Genomic DNA, 18,741 nt, shown 5'->3' with positions numbered 1-18,741 from the left:
AATCACAGCGCTGCAAAACTAAGCGCTAAGTTATTAAAGACAAAGCTTTATACACACAATCATACATAGGTACATACATATGTACATTGTAGTATGTACATAGATATGTATTAACGAGCATATAACAATGACTGCATGATATAAGCAGTAGTAATGTAAGAAAGTTAAAACGTGGTGTTGAAATATGCATTGAATGCGCTGAGCAGTCAGCAATAATAACGCCCCAACACCGCGATTGTTCATTTGTGTGATCAGCCAAGCAACCGATCGATTATACGCGATGCAAAACAATCTCGTATTCATCAGCATCAGCAGCAGCATTTGTTTTGCCATATTTATATATTCATACATATGTATGTACATATATGTATGTATGTGTTTGTTTGTATTTTAACTTTGCGGTTTCGAAGCGCCTGCGCGGCTCCCTATTTGCGCCTTACATCAACGCCAAAATGATCATTAAAAAAGTAGAAAAACACAAGCAAAACACTAGATTCATCACGGAGCGATTGAGTTTCGCGACGTGATGCAGCAGCGCAGCGGCTGACGATCGTTCGATCACACATCGTTATTGACTAGACGTCGCCGTCAGCAGCTCAGACGGACGACCTGTTAAGCGCTGGGCGCACAATGCTTTAAGTTGTGGTGGCGAACTGTGGCAAGACACGCTTAAGAAACGCGCGCTTATTAAAACTGTAGAACTCGTGCGGTGCGGACGTATTTTTTGACTTTCCGCGTTCACATTAACTACACAGAAAGTGAAATAAGTTACCACAGTACAAATGTACGCTACTTAATTTAGTAAATCGTGCTGCTATGGCTATTATTTAATGCCTTCTTACACTCTTTAAATATAAATGTTGCTTCAATCGTCTCATTATATGTATCTATCTGTAGATAGTACACACAGTTTGATTGTTTCTTTTTTTTCTGTAATGAAGTGGCCAATTTTACGTATGTAAATAATACGGCTATGTGAATGTGAAAAGTTACTTTTGTATTGCGGAAAATCCTCAAAGTGCATCTTACTTTCAGACTCACAAACACGGATTACCTCACATTTTACATACATACATGTGTATATACATATGTATGTATGTATGTAGATACTTAAAGTACTATATGTTAACCGAATTAATGCGATATGCTGAAATAAAACTTGAAAATAAGCTGAAAACAGTGACATAATGTAGATTTTAACAGAAACCCGAATAAGTGAAAAAAAATAAAATAAATTTTATTAAATAAATGCTGTAATAAGTGTTAGCGGAGAAATCGATAATAATTCAGTTGGGAATTAATGCCCGCACACATATCGAAAATTTGAAATATTAAAGATAATATTTGTGAAAATCAAAACACTGAACAAATCAATGTCATGTTTCATTTATTGGCCGATTATATCGCAATCGTAATTTTGTGTGAAAAGTGCCCAGCTGAGATATACATACATACGAGTATATAATAAATGATATAACATAATATTTAAAAGTTTTCGCGACAACTTGAATATAATTCACATTTTCCTCTTCTTTTTAACTCAACAGCTCTTGAAAGAAAGTGGAGTTAAGCGTTAAAGTGATTTCAAGTGCCAAACAACCAAGAAACAAAATTTTAAAAAGGATTTACAATTGCCGTATAATACAAAGCGGGCATGATGCGGTCACCAAACGGGCGTATGCCTCATCAGGGTCTGAACAGACTTTGGATAGCTACCACTATTTGTGCCATTACCGTTTTGAGCGGGTCATTTGTGCGCCCCGCTTTCGGAGCACCAGCCAAACTTGGTATTTTTAGTCCTTGATCACTTGTTTTTTGCTATTTTCTTTTATTATTTATAAATATAAATATAAAATATTTATTGTATATACATAAATGTGTAGATAAATAACGTTAAGGTAACTCGTATATCTTATCAATCTTGGCTTCTGGTTTTGGGGCTTCATTACTAATGCTACTCTGCTATAAATCTTATTGTAATTTCCGCTTTGCATCAATGCCAAAAAAATTATTACAAAAATGCAAACTTTAGGCGACTGGAATAGACATACATACATACTAAGTATATCCTCTCAAATGAAACAATATTGGGTAGTCGAAAAAGTCTTTTCGTATTTCTAATCAAACTTCAACTTATCTTTTTATGTACATATATACTAATAAATTAATAAACAAATATGAACTATTTTGGTCGACCACTTTTTGCCATTTTTCTGCTAGAGACATTATTCCATCAGAGTAAAACTTTCATCAGTGTAAATCGAAATTTCCTGAACGGAAGCAAGCGAACCATTGTTGTGCTACACGAGCACAACAGCATCATCTCCGTAAACTTCACAAATTTCATTGGTGGTTTGCGTGGCATTCTTTCCTTTTTTATACAAAAATTTTAAAATCTAGCGAATTTCTACATTGTTTTCACCGAATTTAATTTAAAAAAAAAAAATATTAAAATCTCATTTTCCCAACACTATACGAGTATGGTATGACACAATGTTGTTGGGAGCACTGGAGATATACGACTGCTCGACATCTATTGATAATAAACGAAAAGACTTTTTCGACTACCCATACATATGTATATACTGTTGTAGCTAACATAATTACTTATATATACAAATTAATTTGTAAATAACATTCATTCACACCACTGTTAATGTAGTCATTTACCTGCTGAATTTTCTCAAACCCAACTGAAAGTGCATTTGATTGTGTGTTCCACTACTATGTTGGGAATTACCAATCTTCGGAGCTAATTGTTTGGGCATATGGCGGCATTTCCTTGTTGGTATCCGCACTCCAAATGATTAAAGACATTACCTTTTTTTGTTTTGCAACTAGTCGTCTAATGTATTGGTTTCTCCAACGAAGGTATATTTCCTGATGCTATCCTATGAATACTGTATAAGTTATGCCCGCTTTTGATGGCTGCATCATTTTCGTAGCTCTTGATTTTTACCATTTGTTTTATAATTGCTCAAAGATTATGGCAATTTTAAACTTATTATCGTTTTGTCAATAAAACTTTGCACCAATTTGCTTTGCCAAAGCCAATATTTACTCACTGTCATGTATTTTTTTACAAATCAATAATAAAATAAAGATCGAACCATATTTTTATTTTATTTTTGGGTTCACGAAACTGAAAAGTTATTTATTTTATGGACCTGTCTAAGTAACAAGTACCCTTTGCATTTAGCTTTTTAAATACTTTTTTATGTACAGTAAGAAATTAGCTTTTCGGTATTAAGTCGACAGAGACATTTGTTTTGCTAATTGAGTTGAAAAAGAAAAAAAATTAAATCATACATATATTTGGCGATTGCCACTTCCAAATGGCATTCGAACTTGAGATCTCTCAATGAGCGTGGGACTTTATTTAAATGGCTTTGAAAGATTATATTAAGCTAAATTTATGCGGTCGTTCAACGGAATGTCATTCATATAAATATGACAGTTGTCAAACCAGTGGGACACATTTGCTCACACCCAATGCTCCCTTAAAAGGACATGCAAGATACAACCTACAACCTCCAAATCTATACACCATAAGAATAAATCAAAAAAATTAAAATAAAAATCTACAAGTGGAATAAGTATGGAAAAGAAAGGTCACATGTGCATATACATACATATATATATATATATACATACATACATATGCATGCTCACACACAGCTTTTTTTACGCATCAACCGGAATTAATTAAATATTAAAGATAAATATTTTTTTCATGAAACGTTCCCCGTTGGCTTCACACCTCAAGTAAACCATAGTCATTGAAATGTCAAACAATTTATTTAAACATTATAATTGGCTTTCACTCCCCGCCGCGCGTTCAAAACTTCGACAATGAAGATAATTAAAGCGACAAGACAACTGATGTTTGGGACTTTGTTATGGTATCTTTTTAAGTATTATTTTGATCAATTATTCAAATGGCTAGTTTGTAGATCCACTTAAAGAGTGTGAGAATATTTATACACATGTATTCATAAGTGCGTATGTGTGTGTGAATATATTTGGATACATTTTACTGCTTTTAACGCAAATCTAACAAACTGTTCTTTTTATATACAAATTCTGTTGAAGATCTACAATTTGCCATTACAAATTTATTGCATATTAAATTTATTATTTATGGCTTTAATCAAAATTTAATTAAGTAAAAAGGCAGTTATAAACCAGTTTGACAAGCGAAATTGTCATTTTAACAACAAATAATAATCCTCCTCCTTTGCCTTGGCATTATATCATACAAACATACACAACTACATATATACAAGTATATATTTACTCATCCGTTTTTGTGCAGTAGAAGTCATTCGATTGTGCAAGCCACGTACCGTGTATGTAAGTATGTATATACAGAAGACGCAAATGTAGATAAGTATGTATGTGTATATGTACATATGTAGATTCACTATATTTACGTAGAAGTAGTAGAAAAATATGCACGCATACATACAAGTACACACTAGGGTGACTCTACGAGTATTAGCACCCGACCTGACACCGACCACAAAAATCACAGTCAGTCACATAAATAGTCGTTTTTTACAGAGCAGGTCGGGAACTTTAGGGCCACCTTGGTAAGTGCATCCATTTGAAAACGTTTTGATAATATAAGCATCTTTTGTAGATATGTATGTGGTTTATAATGAAAATACACTTTTTATCAAATGTTTGTGCGTGTGTGTGTGTGTGTCACACAATTTAAGCTGGAATTTCTGAGAATTCTTTAACAACCTTTGTTTCAAAACAAGCTGTCAGCCATGGCTGCGAATACTAACTTGGTGAGCAGCAAGTTTTTTTTAGTTGTACAAGCCCATGAGTCAGTAACATGTTCAATAAAAATTCTTGCAAAATCTCCATAATTAGTGGTACTAGGAGGCGTGAGTGATTAATGGCAGAATAATACAACCAATTGATGGAATGTATGTAGTATATTGTACGGGAAGTGAAAATTAAAGAAACTCGCATTTCAGATGTAGAAATTTTCTAGCGTGGCAGCTACGATTCGTTAGCGTTTTTCAATATGAGACACTGTGAAATGAATTCTAAAACATAAATTTTGAATACAGATATCTTAACTGTATTCAAAACTTGTTTATTGAGAGATGGCCTTAAATTATTAATTACAATTCGAATCCTAGTATGAGCCATACAGTTAAGGTGTCTAATGGGAGATTTCAGCTGATATTACAGCGGATAAGTAAAATGTGCTGTTGATACCTGCAACAAAAATTGCGACAAGTAATTTTCACAGGCTTCTCTTGAAGCCAACTTTATTTCATTAAGGGAGTTCTACATTGCCTGAAACAAATGGTAGTCCAATGGTGCAAGGTCAGAGCTATATGGTGGATGCGTCAAAATTTCCCAGCCAAGCCCTCCCAGTTTTTGTCGAGTCATAAAAGAAGTGTGTGGTCTAGCGTTGTCCTGATGGATGATCCCTTTCTGTTGATCAGTTTTTTTCGATTGCTTGCTTCAATCTCATCAGTTGTTGACAGTAAAATGTATGTAAAATCAATCGTTCGAGCAGGCTAGAGCAGCTCATAGTGGATGATTCCTTTCCAATGCCACCAAACACTCAGCACGACCTTTCGGGGGGCAATCGTGGCTTTGCGACCATTTGTTGAGCTTCACCACCACGTTTGGATAATGTTCTTTTTCGCACATTGACGTATTTGATCCACTTTTCATCTCCTGTTACCATTTGCTTCAGAAATGTTTCGATTTCATTTCGTTTCAGCAAAGAATCGCAAATGCTAATTCGGTCCAATAAATTTTTCAACACCGGCTTATGTTATTTCTTAATTACTTGAAAATAAAGTGTTAACGGTGTAAGTGAGCCTTATTTGCAATATATGATCATCTTAGCCAACAATGGGTCAGAATATTATGAATGTGGTTCACCTTGGTAATACTATCGTGGTGTAAAAGTCCACACTCAAAATAAAGAAAGAGTGTGGAAAAGACGGTAAAATACAGATATTAGTTATGAGAAAACTTTTATTCGACACTTTTGACTATTAATTGTTTGATTTGCTTTACGTGCCTATTCTATGCAATGACAGAAATGTAGTATAGAAAATGTTTTAAATTGAATATGTATGTATGTAACCTAACTTTAACAATTTAGGACACAATTAATAATTCTAACAATCAACTTATGAATGTTTTGCATAATTTTTGCATGTTAATTTTTCAATAAATGTGCGTAGATATACACATACATATGTATATGTTTGTATGTTTTTAATTGTTTGCATTCGCTCGTTTTATACATAAAAAATACACGTTTTTTCAAATATGTGCGGTACAATGCACTGAACTGCGGCACGAACATAATGATGCACGCAGTCAACTCAATTCCATGATTTATTACCAGCACACACACACCACATCCACCAAGTACACATACGCACACACTTGTAGTATATAATACATACATATGTATGTAGTATGTATAGAATATACTTTGATATACACTTTCCACAAAACATTAGCACATAAACACCAAACACAATACAATAAGAGATCAGCAATCGAAAAACAACAAACAACAACAAAAACTTAATTTTCAGATGGTATTGGGCCACCACCAGAATCGCCATTCCCTTTAGAAGCACAACCAACACAATTTTCCGATGCGATAGCTGCGGCTCTTAATAATGATAATAGTGCCAGAGACGTTAAAGGCTTCAGCAAAAATCAACCGTCGGCGGTCGATAGTTATGGTAATCCGATTGAGACGCTGAAACCCATCGATACACCCGATGGGCGGAAGGTAATCAGTGCGCAGGGTTTACAATTTGAAATACCCAACTATGCTTCGGGCATAACTGAGATAAAGAAGCCGGCCGACGACTTACTGCCACCATTCATTGGTGAGTTAATAAATAACACTAATACAAAATATACAAATTTTAGTGCACCAAACCAATTTACCAAGTCAAATACGAACGATCAACAACAGAGCGTCACAAAAGGTCGAATTAGCAAAGCAAAGTTCGAAACAATGTCTGGTGAGGTGAACAGCGACAAAATGATCGTATTTGTTAGCAACAATGATTCGATGGTCACATACCCTAATATCAACAATGAAATTGATGCTAAAGTTAAACGTATTAACAAAGAAACTGGATCAAATGATTTCAGTTCTCCTCAAATAGCGCCAGATCATGACGAAAAATATCAACTTATTAATTTTACTGATACTGACATACATACAGCCAAGAGTTCTGGCAGCAATAAAACACCAAAACAAAGCAAGCACTGGTATAACGCGGAACACACGCTTAATGGCACTAACGCGTTCGAAAGAACCACAAATGCATTCGGTACAAACACTACCAACACTGCCAACACACTCACAAGCGCACCAATTTCGTATACTTCTACGTCTCCGCTCTCGCAAAGATCACCATTATTTACACAATTAGCTAATTATATATTTACTAAGCATTCCTTAATTGAATTAACCCCCAAACATCCAAATAACATAGTATTTAGTACACCATATCCATTAACGTCCCCATCAATTCCACCACACGCTCCTATTGACCGGGCTGACTTTAAATCACCTCATTTCTACCCGTTTGAAAGAGAAAATCAAATATACATCGCTAATCCTAGAAATAAGAATTTTATTTCCCGAGGCAAACGAAGCTCCATCTCCACACATCACAAAAATATCCCTCAACCCCTAAGTAGTGGTAATTTTAACTATCCAAACGTTCCTACTGATATAGCCACTATTAATCGCATAGCTGCTAAATACCAAACTCCCCTTCCCGCCTTAGATCCCATTGCCGTTGCTGTATCGACGGATGGAGAAACCGGTAGGAGTTCAGTTCCAGGACCTTTGGCTACAGCAATCGCGGCAACGACAGTGGATGTGGAAAATGCTCAGCTAGTCGAATTGAACCCGAAAGGCACGAATGTGCTTACTACAAGTCAAACAGATAAGAAACTACCAAATCATAACCTTAACTCGTTGCCATCATACATACTTGAGTTAAACGACCCGGATATTGGAGGACCTGTAGAATACATGCCAGCTGAGGATGGGTCATCCTTGAAAGTTATCGCATGGGATTTATTACCACCAATTGAACAAGAACCTACCATAACTACATCGGGAAATCATTTACCAAAATCTGTATCTGGTACACATAACAATAAAGTATCTTTAACTGCGGGACAGAGCTTTAGTGCACAAGCATCTGAAATTGGTGTTTCCAATAAAGGAAGTGTTTCCGTGGCATCCCTTACTAGTCCACAAGAAAATAGGATTTATTCTACGAGTTCAACTACAACTACTCCCAAATTGACTACCGCGCGTACGACCAGGCCCACAACCACAACTACTACGACAACAACGAGAGCTACTACGACAACCCGCCGTCCAACCACCACAACAACACGTCGTACTACAACTACTAGACGTAATCCAACAACTACATCAACAACCACACCAGCACCACTTAATCCAAACGACTTTTTCCAATTAGAAAATGGTGACTCATATACTCTACCATCCTGGTTAGCTGATATTGATGATCCTGAATTGGATGCAGCAGTTAGTTTTATTCCACCAGAAAATATACACGAATATAATGATACCATTTCGCGGGATATTCTTCCTCCACTTGAACCATACACCGATCTTAATGACATTGAGTTGCCTGAAGAGCTTCGTACAACTTCCACCACTACCAGTCGGCCCCGTACCACATCTACGACACCTAAGCCGCGTCAAGCATTTACTACCACCCCTAAAAGTGTAACTGTATCCACACCTCGACCACATTGGGTACGCGCTTATCCCACAACTGCCAAAACAACCACTACTACAACCACTCAACGACCCAACTCTTTTGATGATCGTTTTTCTTCCAATCATATTGCACAAACGCATGATTCGACATTTGCCTCATCTTCTACCTTTCCCAATTCGAAAGTGCACACGTCATTCCTTAGTAATAGCGTCATCAGTACCACGACTAGCACGACGACACCAAAACCTCGACTAACGACATCGGCTGCACCATCGCACCATATCAATAGATATCAACAAGACAACAATAGATTTAATGAAAATTCTTTCACTATCACAGATCATACAGCAAATGCTGAAGTGAAAAACAGTCAAGCAGTCACAACATCAAAATTCTCTAATTCAAATCCCTTCTTGCCAGCACACAATAGTGCCACACGTCCGTTTTCGTCTCAGAATGCAATTAAATTTACTACCAGCACGTCAACGACTACTACAACTACAACTCCTGCAACTCCAATAGAAGAAAATCCATTCGATTCCGTCACTTTACCATCGTGGTTAGCTGATTTCGATTATCCCGACTTGGCTCCAGGTGTACCGTTCATATACAATGCTGAGGAATCGAATTCGGATGTCTCCAATGATTTGCTGCCACCTTCGCAGCTGTCTGCTGAAACAACAGATACAACAAAACCAATTTTCATAACATCCTCTCCCACATCCTTTAACTCCTTTCAAATTGCACCAAGTTCAACTAATCGGCACGATTCCACTTTCGCTTCCGCCTCCACCTCTACTACACGTACTTTCGCTTTTAATAATTCCCCATCAAAAGTCATCACAACTGCCAAACCATTCAACATCCAAAATCCATTCGCGAAAGTGCCTAATAGCAACAATAACAATCAAGAGCCAATCACTGTGCCACCAGTGCTATTTAGTCCACCAACCGCAGATGCTGAGAGTAAAGTCGACATTGTGGCCGTGAACGATGTCAGCAAGGCAGTTCCTCATTTTGATCGTGAAAACGCAGCAACAACAGCTGACCAATTTCATAACAACAAACATTCCTCATCAAGTTTTAATAAAAATTTTGCAGCTCCATTCGAACCAACGTCGACGGCTGGCAGCGCCGATTCATCGGCTTCTACAGATCAAGATTTTGGTAGCTCAACGAAAACCACATTTTCGAAAAGTAACGAAGGCAAAGTGATAACTAACAACGTATTTGGTACTTCCAGCGGCGTTACAAGCGCATCTAAACAAAGTGGATTTAGTGCAGGTACCACTGCCGGGCAAGCAGCTTTCCAAAAAGGTAACTCTTAAATTTAAAAAAATAATAGTTTACACATACAGCCAATAGTTAGGGTAGTCCATAGTATAGTAGCTTCCAGGAATCAGAATCCCACTTGAATAAGTGGTTTTGCAATAGATCTAAGAGAATTTGATAGATCGATTAGTAGTACCAACAATTGAACAGTTAAGGATACAACTAAACTAGGAACCAAAATTCAAACACTTTTACTGATAGCATATACTAATAATTATTATTGTACACCTATCAACAAATAAGACAATAACCCTATATTAGATAAGGACTAGAAGTTGAAGGTCGCCGAAACCACTTTTCCACTTCACTGAGAGATTTTATAGGCATCTAGTGGTCCTATATGGCTTCCGGCAATTGATCAGTTTCTTGGACTACGATCAACTTCTCGACTACTTTCCTATTCAGAGATAAACAATTAATTTGATATTTTATTAATTTTTATGGAACCAATTGCTAATTTCATTGTATGTATTTAAAATGTTTTAATTTCCATTGACAGACTTCCAACATAGTAGCAGCAGTTTCATCGGAACTTCAAATACCTTCAATAAGGCTTCAACTCCGAGCGCGTTTTCAACTTTCAACGGCGCTCAACAGAGCACGAATTTCAATAGTTTTAATAACAAGGGCAATAATAGACCAGTAACCAATGTAAATACTGGAAAATACACTGGAGGTTTTGGCGGATCTCCAGGTGTTTTGGGTAGTGGAAAAATAGGTTCCGCAGTGCGATCAGATGGATCCATACGCCCTGCGAATGTTGCATTTACACAGGGAACGGCCATTGCACCTACAGCACCACCAAAGCTTCCAACCAATCCTAACATTGCAAATCGCGTTGGAATTTCAACTTCCGCCGGTTCCCCGGTCGACACTGGTGTGGGTGCTAATAAGTACCAAGGGACATTCGGTGGACCACCCGGAGTGTTGATCCCGTTTGACAATGTCAAAGCGAATAAATAGAAGTAAGGACAGCTACGAACTCATCGCAGCATCAAAGATTATTTATTTATAACATACTTTTGTTTTTACAATATGTCAGAGAGTAGTATTTTAGAATATCTTTCGCAATTCTGGTTACATTGAATATATCGAACATGTTAAGACAATGTTAATCCCACACTTTTCTATATGTGCTTATGTATGTATGATCATGAGTGTAACATTTTATGTAATTGCAAATAAAAATTAAAAAAATTGCTTATAACTTACTTGGTTTATTAGTTTCCACATACAATAGATAAATATACATTTCTCGGACATAACACTATTTCCTTCAGTGAGGTTTGTATAGACAATTTGAGAGCGGCATTGTGATTTGAAAGTCATGAGGTTGCTTCAACGGTAGCTGGCTGCCAGCTGGTTCTATATAAGGAAAGCAGGCATCGTGCCTGACCAGTGCTTAGGTGAGGATCACGCCGCGCAGTGATGTGATGTGAAGTCATGAGGTGGCTTCAACGGTAGCTGGCTCTATATAAGGAAAGCAGGCACCGTGCCTGACCAGTGCTTGGGTGACGCTCACGCCGCGCAGTGATGTGATGTGAAGTCATGTGGTGGCTGGCTGCCAGCTGGCTCTATATAAGAAAAGCAGGCACCGTGCCTGGCCAGTGCTTGGGTGAGGCTCACGCCGCGCAGTGATGTGATGTGAAGTCATGAGGAGGCTTCAACGGTAGCTGGCTGCCAGCTGGCTCTATATAAGAAAAGCAGGCACCGTGCCTGGCCAGTGCTTAGGTGAGGCTCACGCCGCGCAGTGATGTGATGTAAAAGTCACAAGGTGACTTCAATGGTAGCCGGCTGCCAGCTGGCTCTATATAAGGAAAGCAGGCACCGTGCCTGGCCAGTGCTTGGGTGATGCTCACGCCGCGAAATGATGTGATTTGAAAGTCAAACGCTGACTTTACGGTAGCTGGTGGCGCGCTGGCTCTATATAAGAAAAGCAGGCACCGTGCCTGGCCAGTGCTTGGGTGAGGCTCACGCCGCGCAGTGATGTGATGTGAAGTCATGAGGTGGCTTCAACGGTAGCTGGCTGCCAGCTAGCTCTATATAAGAAAAGCAGGCACCGGCCCTGGCCAGTGCTTGGGTGAGGATCACGCCGCGCAGTGATGTGATGTGAAGTCATGAGGTGGCTTCAACGGTAGCTGGCTGCCAGCTGGCTCTATATAAGAAAAGCAGGCACCGTGCCTGGCCAGTGCTTGGGTGAGGCTCACGCCGCGCAGTGATGTGATGTGAAGTCATGAGGTGGCTTCAACGGTAGCTGGCTGCTAGCTAGCTCTATATAAGAAAAGCAGGCACCGGCCCTGGCCAGTGCTTGGGTGAGGCTCACGCCGCACAGTGATGTGATGTGAAATATGAGGTGGCCTGGCCATGTGGTGGCTGGCTGCCAGCTGGCTCTATATAAGAAAAGCAGGCACCGTGCCTGGCCAGTGCTTGGGTGAGGCTCACGCCGCGCAGTGATGTGATGTGAAGTCATGAGGTGGCTGGCTGCCAGCTGGCTCTATATAAGAAAAGCAGGCACCGTGCCTGGCCAGTGCTTGGGTGAGGCTCACACCGCGAAGTGATGTGATGAGAAGTCATGAGGTGGCTTCAACGGTAGCTGGCTGCCAGCTGGCTCTATATAAAGGAAGCAGGCACCGTGCCTGGCCGGTGCTTAGGTGAGGCTCACGCCGCGCAGTGATGTGATGTGAAGTCATGAGGTGGCTGGCTGCCAGCTGGCTCTATATAAGAAAAGCAGGCACCGTGCCTGGCCAGTGCTTAGGTGACGCTCACGCCGAGCAGTGGTGTGATTTGAAAGCCACAAGGTGGCTTCAACGGTAGCTGGCTCTATATAAAAAAAACTGAAAAAAGCGATCATGATAAACTCTTGAGGCTTGTCGCGTTACTGCTAAGCGGATGATTGCATATATACATACATATGTATGATCATGAGTGTAACATATGTTGTAATTGAAGATACAAATAAAAAAAGAATTGCTTATATTTTGGATTATAAATTTGAATAAATAAAAGGTAAAATATATATTTATTTTTAAATGTTTTATTGTTAAGTAAATTTATGCGGAAGTAGTCAAACTACGAATTGAACATGAATGAGATGAAATATAAAGATGTATCTATTTTTAAAGCTAAATAATTTTTAAATTAACAATAGAGTTCACTTTTAAAGAGGATAAAATCAATCCTTCTTTGGTTGGGCGCTAGTGGTCGTACTGTTACTATTGCCGGATGCAGAGCTACTGATGGAAACCGACGGATTAATCGGATTTAAAGTTATAACTTTCGGTGAGGTTTGTATAGATGATGTTGAGCCAGCGGCATTATTTTGACCACTATCCTGTGCTGTGGTCGCCTGAGCTACTATGGATACACCAGGTGCGGTTGAGGATGAACTAACTGGGTTTGTGCCGGATATGATATTTACCATTTTACGAACCGTTAAATTTCGATTAAATACGTGCGAGCTCAAAGCTGGTATTTGTTTCAATCCTCCGGGTTTTACAACAATATTTCGAATTTGAGGGCGGTCGTTCAACACACTGCTACCACTACTTGTAGCTGTAGGATTTCCGGTGTTAGTGATACTGCCCACAGTCGAAGGAATGGCTGCCCCACCAGCAGTTGTACTAATAATTTGCACTTGTGGTAACGACTTTGTGGAAACATTTAGTATGCCTGATGTCTGTCGCGCACCAATACTAACTGGAGACTTTAGTGTCTGTAAATTCACCTGTTTCACAGACGACACAAGTGGACTGCTGCCACTAGCTGTACCCACTGGCAGTTGAGTCGTCGTTAATTGCATTGCTGGACGGGGTACAAGTGTTGTTGCAGATGTCTTCGGATTCGTTACAACAACCTTAGTGTATTTCGGCAATTGTTGTGCGACATTCGATCGGGAAATAATATTCGGGCACGGTTTCATGGTGCTACGATTGATAAAAACTACCTTATTCTGCTTATTGACTGAGGTTTGAGTAGTTTGTTGTAAGATTGGGCTTCCAATGGTTTTATTAATTATATATGTGCCACCACCAGTCTTAGGCGAAGTGGTCACAATACCAGTCGTGCTAGACCCAGTGGAGGTAGCTTCTTTAATAATTTTCTGACTTATAATCAGTTGCCCGACACCGGAAGTATTGGCTACAAAAAGATTAATGCAATTTATTAGTTACAGAAGAAACGAAAGATTTGAAGTACCCACCTGACTTGACAGATGCGGTAGAAGAAGCCACCGAATCAGACAGATTGCCATCGTTATCAGCAAACACAATTGGCATATCGATTATGTTTGACAGATCCATATTGGAGGTGGATGAAGCTTTGGGCGTACTCCCTTTTATGCCACTAAAAGCTGCGTTTGCTATTTGCAGTGTGGTTCCACCACTTACATTTTTCATGACAGTGTACTTTTGCTGAGCCGTACCAGGTGGTGCAGCTGTAACAAATTGCGTCGTCTGACCATTGGGAGATTTCAAAGTGAATATCTGTTGTTGATGATTTGCAACGGAACTGCCAGTTGGTGATGTTGATACAATACTGCCGATGTTTGTATTTCCAGATGTGCTATTCTGTTGCATCGACGCCGTTTTTATTGTATAAATTTTCGATTGTGATTGCAAGGGCGGCTTCAGTTGCACGAACTGATTAGAAGGTATCATCTTTATTTTTGCACCAGCCGGAAGAGTTTGCTTTTGCAGAGGATTCATTAATGCGGTCTTTATTGGAGTAGACTTTGATGGTGCAACAATTTCATAATTCGTTACTATTTTCTGTGCACCTTGAGCAGTGTCGTTACCGGAGTTCTGTATCGAACCATCTTGCTCATTCCCATCACCCAATATTGACTGTATGGCCATATTCAGATCATCGTTCGTAATAGAAGAATTTGTTGATAACTGTGTCTTCTGTTTTTGTACCTGAACAGTTTTGGAAGTACCACCTGCCAATGCAGTCGATGTTGTTTTAGCTGAAGTAGTTGTGGATGCTATCAGGGGACGCGTTCTAGGTCGGCCGACTGCAAATATACATAGGAACACAGATTAACCTTTCGAATTAAAAGAATTCATCATCAAATTATTGTTGAAAGTAATAAAAAATCAATTTTACCCTTTCGTTTCACTTGGAATGGTTCTGGGATTTTTACTTTTTTTAGTTTGGCTTGAATATGGAAGGGATTTGAAGGTAACGGAAAATTCAAATGATGTCATATGATGATGATTAGTTCATGAAAAATTAAATATTTAAGTATTTGTTAAATTTGATTAGTATTGTTATACTATAATAAAAGTTAGATTTAACAAAATATTGTGACATACTTGAATTAACATATTTGGTCTTCGCTGGCGTTTCTTGATCTGAGTTCATAGCATCATTTTTACGCTTCCTTTGTAAAGATCCATTTTTAGCATTACCTTCAGCGCTACTACCACCAGCGTTGTTATTAATTGAGTTTCGTCCTTGTTTAGTGTTAACGAAACTAGTTATTGTTGTTGGAACCCGTGGTCCAGGTGGATTAGTGAGAATTCTTTTTATAAATTCATATATTTCGTCCTGAACACAAAAATAAATTAGTTAACACTTTTGACGATCTAATTCATAATTAAACGTACCACAACCATAGCGTCTACCATCGACTGTGTAACATTATCTAACTTCCTACGGCTTTTAGGAACGCGTAGAACATCATCTCCACTCCCCACCACCACCAAAGAACTTTCCGATTGCATTTTTTCACGTAACGATTCCATTTCTTCGGTACTGAAATATAAAGTTGCAAAATTAACTTTTTAGTAAATGTGGCATGAAAGAAGTCTTTCTATATACCCTCTACCTTGTTTTTGCTGAATTTTGGCCAACCACAAATAGTATTGGTATCTTTATGTCTAATAAGCGGTCATCAGGAGTACCACGAATTCCGTTAAATGTGTTATAAGCAAAGCCCATACACACTACGCATGCTACATTCTCCGACATCGCCACTTGCAAAGCAAGAGCAGCGCCAGCGTTGAATCCAATCAATATGATACTTCGCTGAGCATTTTCGTTGCGCAACTCTTGTATTTTTACTCGAGTGATTGACACTATTTGTTCTGCTACTTGCTCTAATGGTTGCCGAACTATGTGAGTAACTGCGAATTAAATAAAAATTTATATAAATTGATAATTTAACATATGTATAGTTGAGACTATACGTGCGTTTGGGTACTTACCATTCGATGGTAAAGTTACTTGTACAATTTGTGTTATGCTAGCCAATTGATGATACCATTTTTGAAGGCGATTAGGTACTGGACCACTGGTAGGCACAGAAGGCAGAGCAACAATTACGGCATTCTGTGTTAGTTTTCGGGTCTTCGTACTAACAATAGGCTCCCATTTGTTTTTCATTACCGGCGCCAGAAGTTCTTGACTAACATTTAGCGGTCGTCCAAATAACATTTTATCCATGAGTGTTGGCAATTTAGATTTTAATGTTTGCAAAATATCTAAATAAGACGCCATATATGTTGCTGGAAGTGAGTCCATTAACATACAATGCAACCATTGTGTGAGTCGCGAGTCCCAGGCAACAGCAGCCAACGCTCTGCGCATTCGACTAGCAGACTTATCGACTGCAGCACGACGCTGCATAGATTCGTTTTGACGATTAACATTGGCTAGACGTCCTAATTGATCATTATCCAAAATATTTGCTACTTTATTGAAAAGTGTCTTTTGCATGTTACTCCAACCAATTCTAGAAGTATTTTACTTAATAATGTTTTGCTAATGTTGTTAATAATTTTGTACTTACTGGTTAATACGTGCTTCCCAATCGTCGTCGTCTGGATTATTATTTTTAACGTATTTAGCGATTCGAGAGCACTCATTCATTGCTTCTTTGGCCGCTATTTCATTGTATGAAGGCACATTGGCCTGATTAAAATCTTCAAAATCATGCTCTTCGGGATGGGTATGACAGGAAGGGCACTGTGGCGTACGTCGAACCAGTATTGTGCGAGCTGGTAACAAACCAGTGGTAACACTGCCTATTGGCCGGGAGTTATCTCTCGTATAACTATGTTCCATTTTATTATTACCACCACTCCCACTAATAGAATTAAGAGTGTCACACACAGATTCAAAAGATGAGTTTTTATGCTAAAAAACATGGGATAACGACAGTTTACATATTTTTCTGCGACATTACGACAGTTAATTATTGATATACGATAAATATATATATATTATAAATGACACAAAAAAATTGACTTTTTTCAATATTCGGGCAAAAAATATTAACAATACATAAAAATATGCCAATTTATTAATGAAAATAAATATCTTTCATCTTATTGGGATTATAGTTTAGAGAATTACACTTTGTGGATTGCTCAGTACTTTTGCTAATGAATAGAGATGTTAATGATGCAGCTTGTTAAAAATATACACTAAAAGCATTTAAGTATTTCATTTGGTATAGAGTTATATAGTGCAAACACATTTTTAATTTCCAATAATATTTTATAAATTTATTTCTCTTTAATAAAGGTTAATTCTTTCCATCAAGACACTATTATTGAACAATTTGCTTTATATCACTACTTAGCTTTTTCGCAATATGGCGTCACTACATGTAGTTGCCATATATAAAATTTTAAAATTTTTACAATTAATCAAATTGCAGACTGCAAACATCAATTTTTCGATATATTTTTTGTATTTAAAATTGGAAACTTTAATACATCCAGCTACGATTTTAAAGTTGAAATGTTTTCTCTGCAGTTTATAATTATATTTATTCGATATAGTGGAAAGTACATGGAGAACCTCTTCTATTCAACCATAGCTTTTTTAACCCTAAATTGGTATACTAAAACCCACTTTTATTATTAGATGCAGTTCAAATTTATATGGTTTATAATAACACTCAATGGTGGTAGAACACAAGTATTTGATATTTACCACAGACAGAACATTTTTGTACTTTTCAATATAAACTATATTTAGTTATGTGTGGCATCATTGTTTTTCATTCTCACTAAGTGTTGTAATAGATTGTTTTGAATTTCACCATTATTTTCCACAATATCTATAAACAAATAAGCAATTAGCTCAAAATCTAAAAAGTTAATGTTCACAAGTAGGGTTTACTATTGAGGCACTGTTTTTGCGTTCTGCGATTAACGAAGTAATTACAAAATTTGTTACCTCTATATCTTCATCATCAGAAGCACCAGATGCTGTGCGAGTTCCATCACATTCTTTGCGCTGTAAAAAGTCTTCGAACAGTTTCATATATGAAGTCATCATCACCTGTAGTTTTCCACCTAAGTAAATACTGCTTCACGTCTGTAATTTTTTCAATAGTATTATAAACTGAAACATTTAATGTAAGAACTTTTGCAATGTGCACTTATTAAGCACATCATCCAACACTCTGCCGATAACAACTTTGACAACTAATAATACAACTTGTCATCAAATGTCAAATAATTAAAATCGCGACTTGCAAAAATCTGTGATTTCCTAACCAAAAGGATAGAAATTTAGTTGTGTGAATAATTAACCAAAGAATGTGTTCTAAAAGTTGCATTAAAAAGTTGTATGCGTTTTAATTTGTAAAAATCACATCTCAATGATTGGTATT

General features: G+C 37.8%; 2 protein-coding genes and 1 long non-coding RNA gene across 8 annotated transcripts; 2 read left to right on the top strand and 1 right to left on the bottom strand.

Annotated features, from left to right (window-relative positions):
* The first annotated feature begins 617 nt into the window (after window positions 1–617).
* Window positions 618–11,322, top strand: LOC126756527 (uncharacterized). 4 transcript variants are annotated; one of them, XM_050469643.1, is made up of 5 exons: window positions 618–784; window positions 1,548–1,787; window positions 6,588–6,890; window positions 7,806–10,100; window positions 10,615–11,322. In XM_050469643.1, the coding sequence occupies exons 2-5, from the start codon at window positions 1,655–1,657 to the stop codon at window positions 11,076–11,078; spliced, it is 3,195 nt and encodes a 1,064-aa protein (XP_050325600.1). In that variant the 5' UTR covers window positions 618–784; window positions 1,548–1,654; the 3' UTR covers window positions 11,079–11,322. The 4 variants fall into 4 exon arrangements, with proteins under 4 accessions (XP_050325600.1, XP_050325603.1, XP_050325602.1 ...); XM_050469645.1 differs by lacking the exon at window positions 618–784 and adding an exon at window positions 961–1,457 and having other exon boundaries at window positions 1,558–1,787; XM_050469644.1 differs by lacking the exon at window positions 618–784 and adding an exon at window positions 961–1,457.
* A 752-nt stretch (window positions 11,323–12,074) lies between these two features.
* Window positions 12,075–12,861, top strand: LOC126756530 (uncharacterized). Its single transcript, XR_007666599.1, has 3 exons — window positions 12,075–12,249; window positions 12,589–12,650; window positions 12,767–12,861. It is a non-coding gene; the product is annotated as an uncharacterized LOC126756530 (long non-coding RNA).
* Window positions 12,862–13,129: 268 nt separating this feature from the next.
* On the bottom strand, window positions 13,130–18,683 carry LOC126756525 (KAT8 regulatory NSL complex subunit 3). Of its 3 annotated transcripts, none has more exons than XM_050469640.1 (8): window positions 18,303–18,683; window positions 16,906–17,252; window positions 16,322–16,848; window positions 15,943–16,240; window positions 15,722–15,869; window positions 15,428–15,662; window positions 14,314–15,126; window positions 13,130–14,252 (listed from the first exon to the last, which is right to left on the bottom strand). In XM_050469640.1, the coding sequence occupies exons 1-8, from the start codon at window positions 18,402–18,404 to the stop codon at window positions 13,288–13,290; spliced, it is 3,435 nt and encodes a 1,144-aa protein (XP_050325597.1). In that variant the 5' UTR covers window positions 18,405–18,683; the 3' UTR covers window positions 13,130–13,287. The 3 variants fall into 3 exon arrangements, with proteins under 3 accessions (XP_050325597.1, XP_050325598.1, XP_050325599.1); XM_050469641.1 differs by lacking the exon at window positions 18,303–18,683 and adding an exon at window positions 17,472–17,762; XM_050469642.1 differs by lacking the exon at window positions 18,303–18,683 and adding an exon at window positions 17,493–17,762.
* Window positions 18,684–18,741: the final 58 nt, after the last annotated feature.

Source organism: Bactrocera neohumeralis, chromosome 4, assembly GCF_024586455.1.
Source record: "Bactrocera neohumeralis isolate Rockhampton chromosome 4, APGP_CSIRO_Bneo_wtdbg2-racon-allhic-juicebox.fasta_v2, whole genome shotgun sequence".
Lineage (NCBI taxonomy): Eukaryota > Metazoa > Arthropoda > Insecta > Diptera > Tephritidae > Bactrocera > Bactrocera neohumeralis.
Note: the sequence above shows the minus strand (reverse complement) of the source record. Positions and strands in the feature narration are given on the sequence as shown.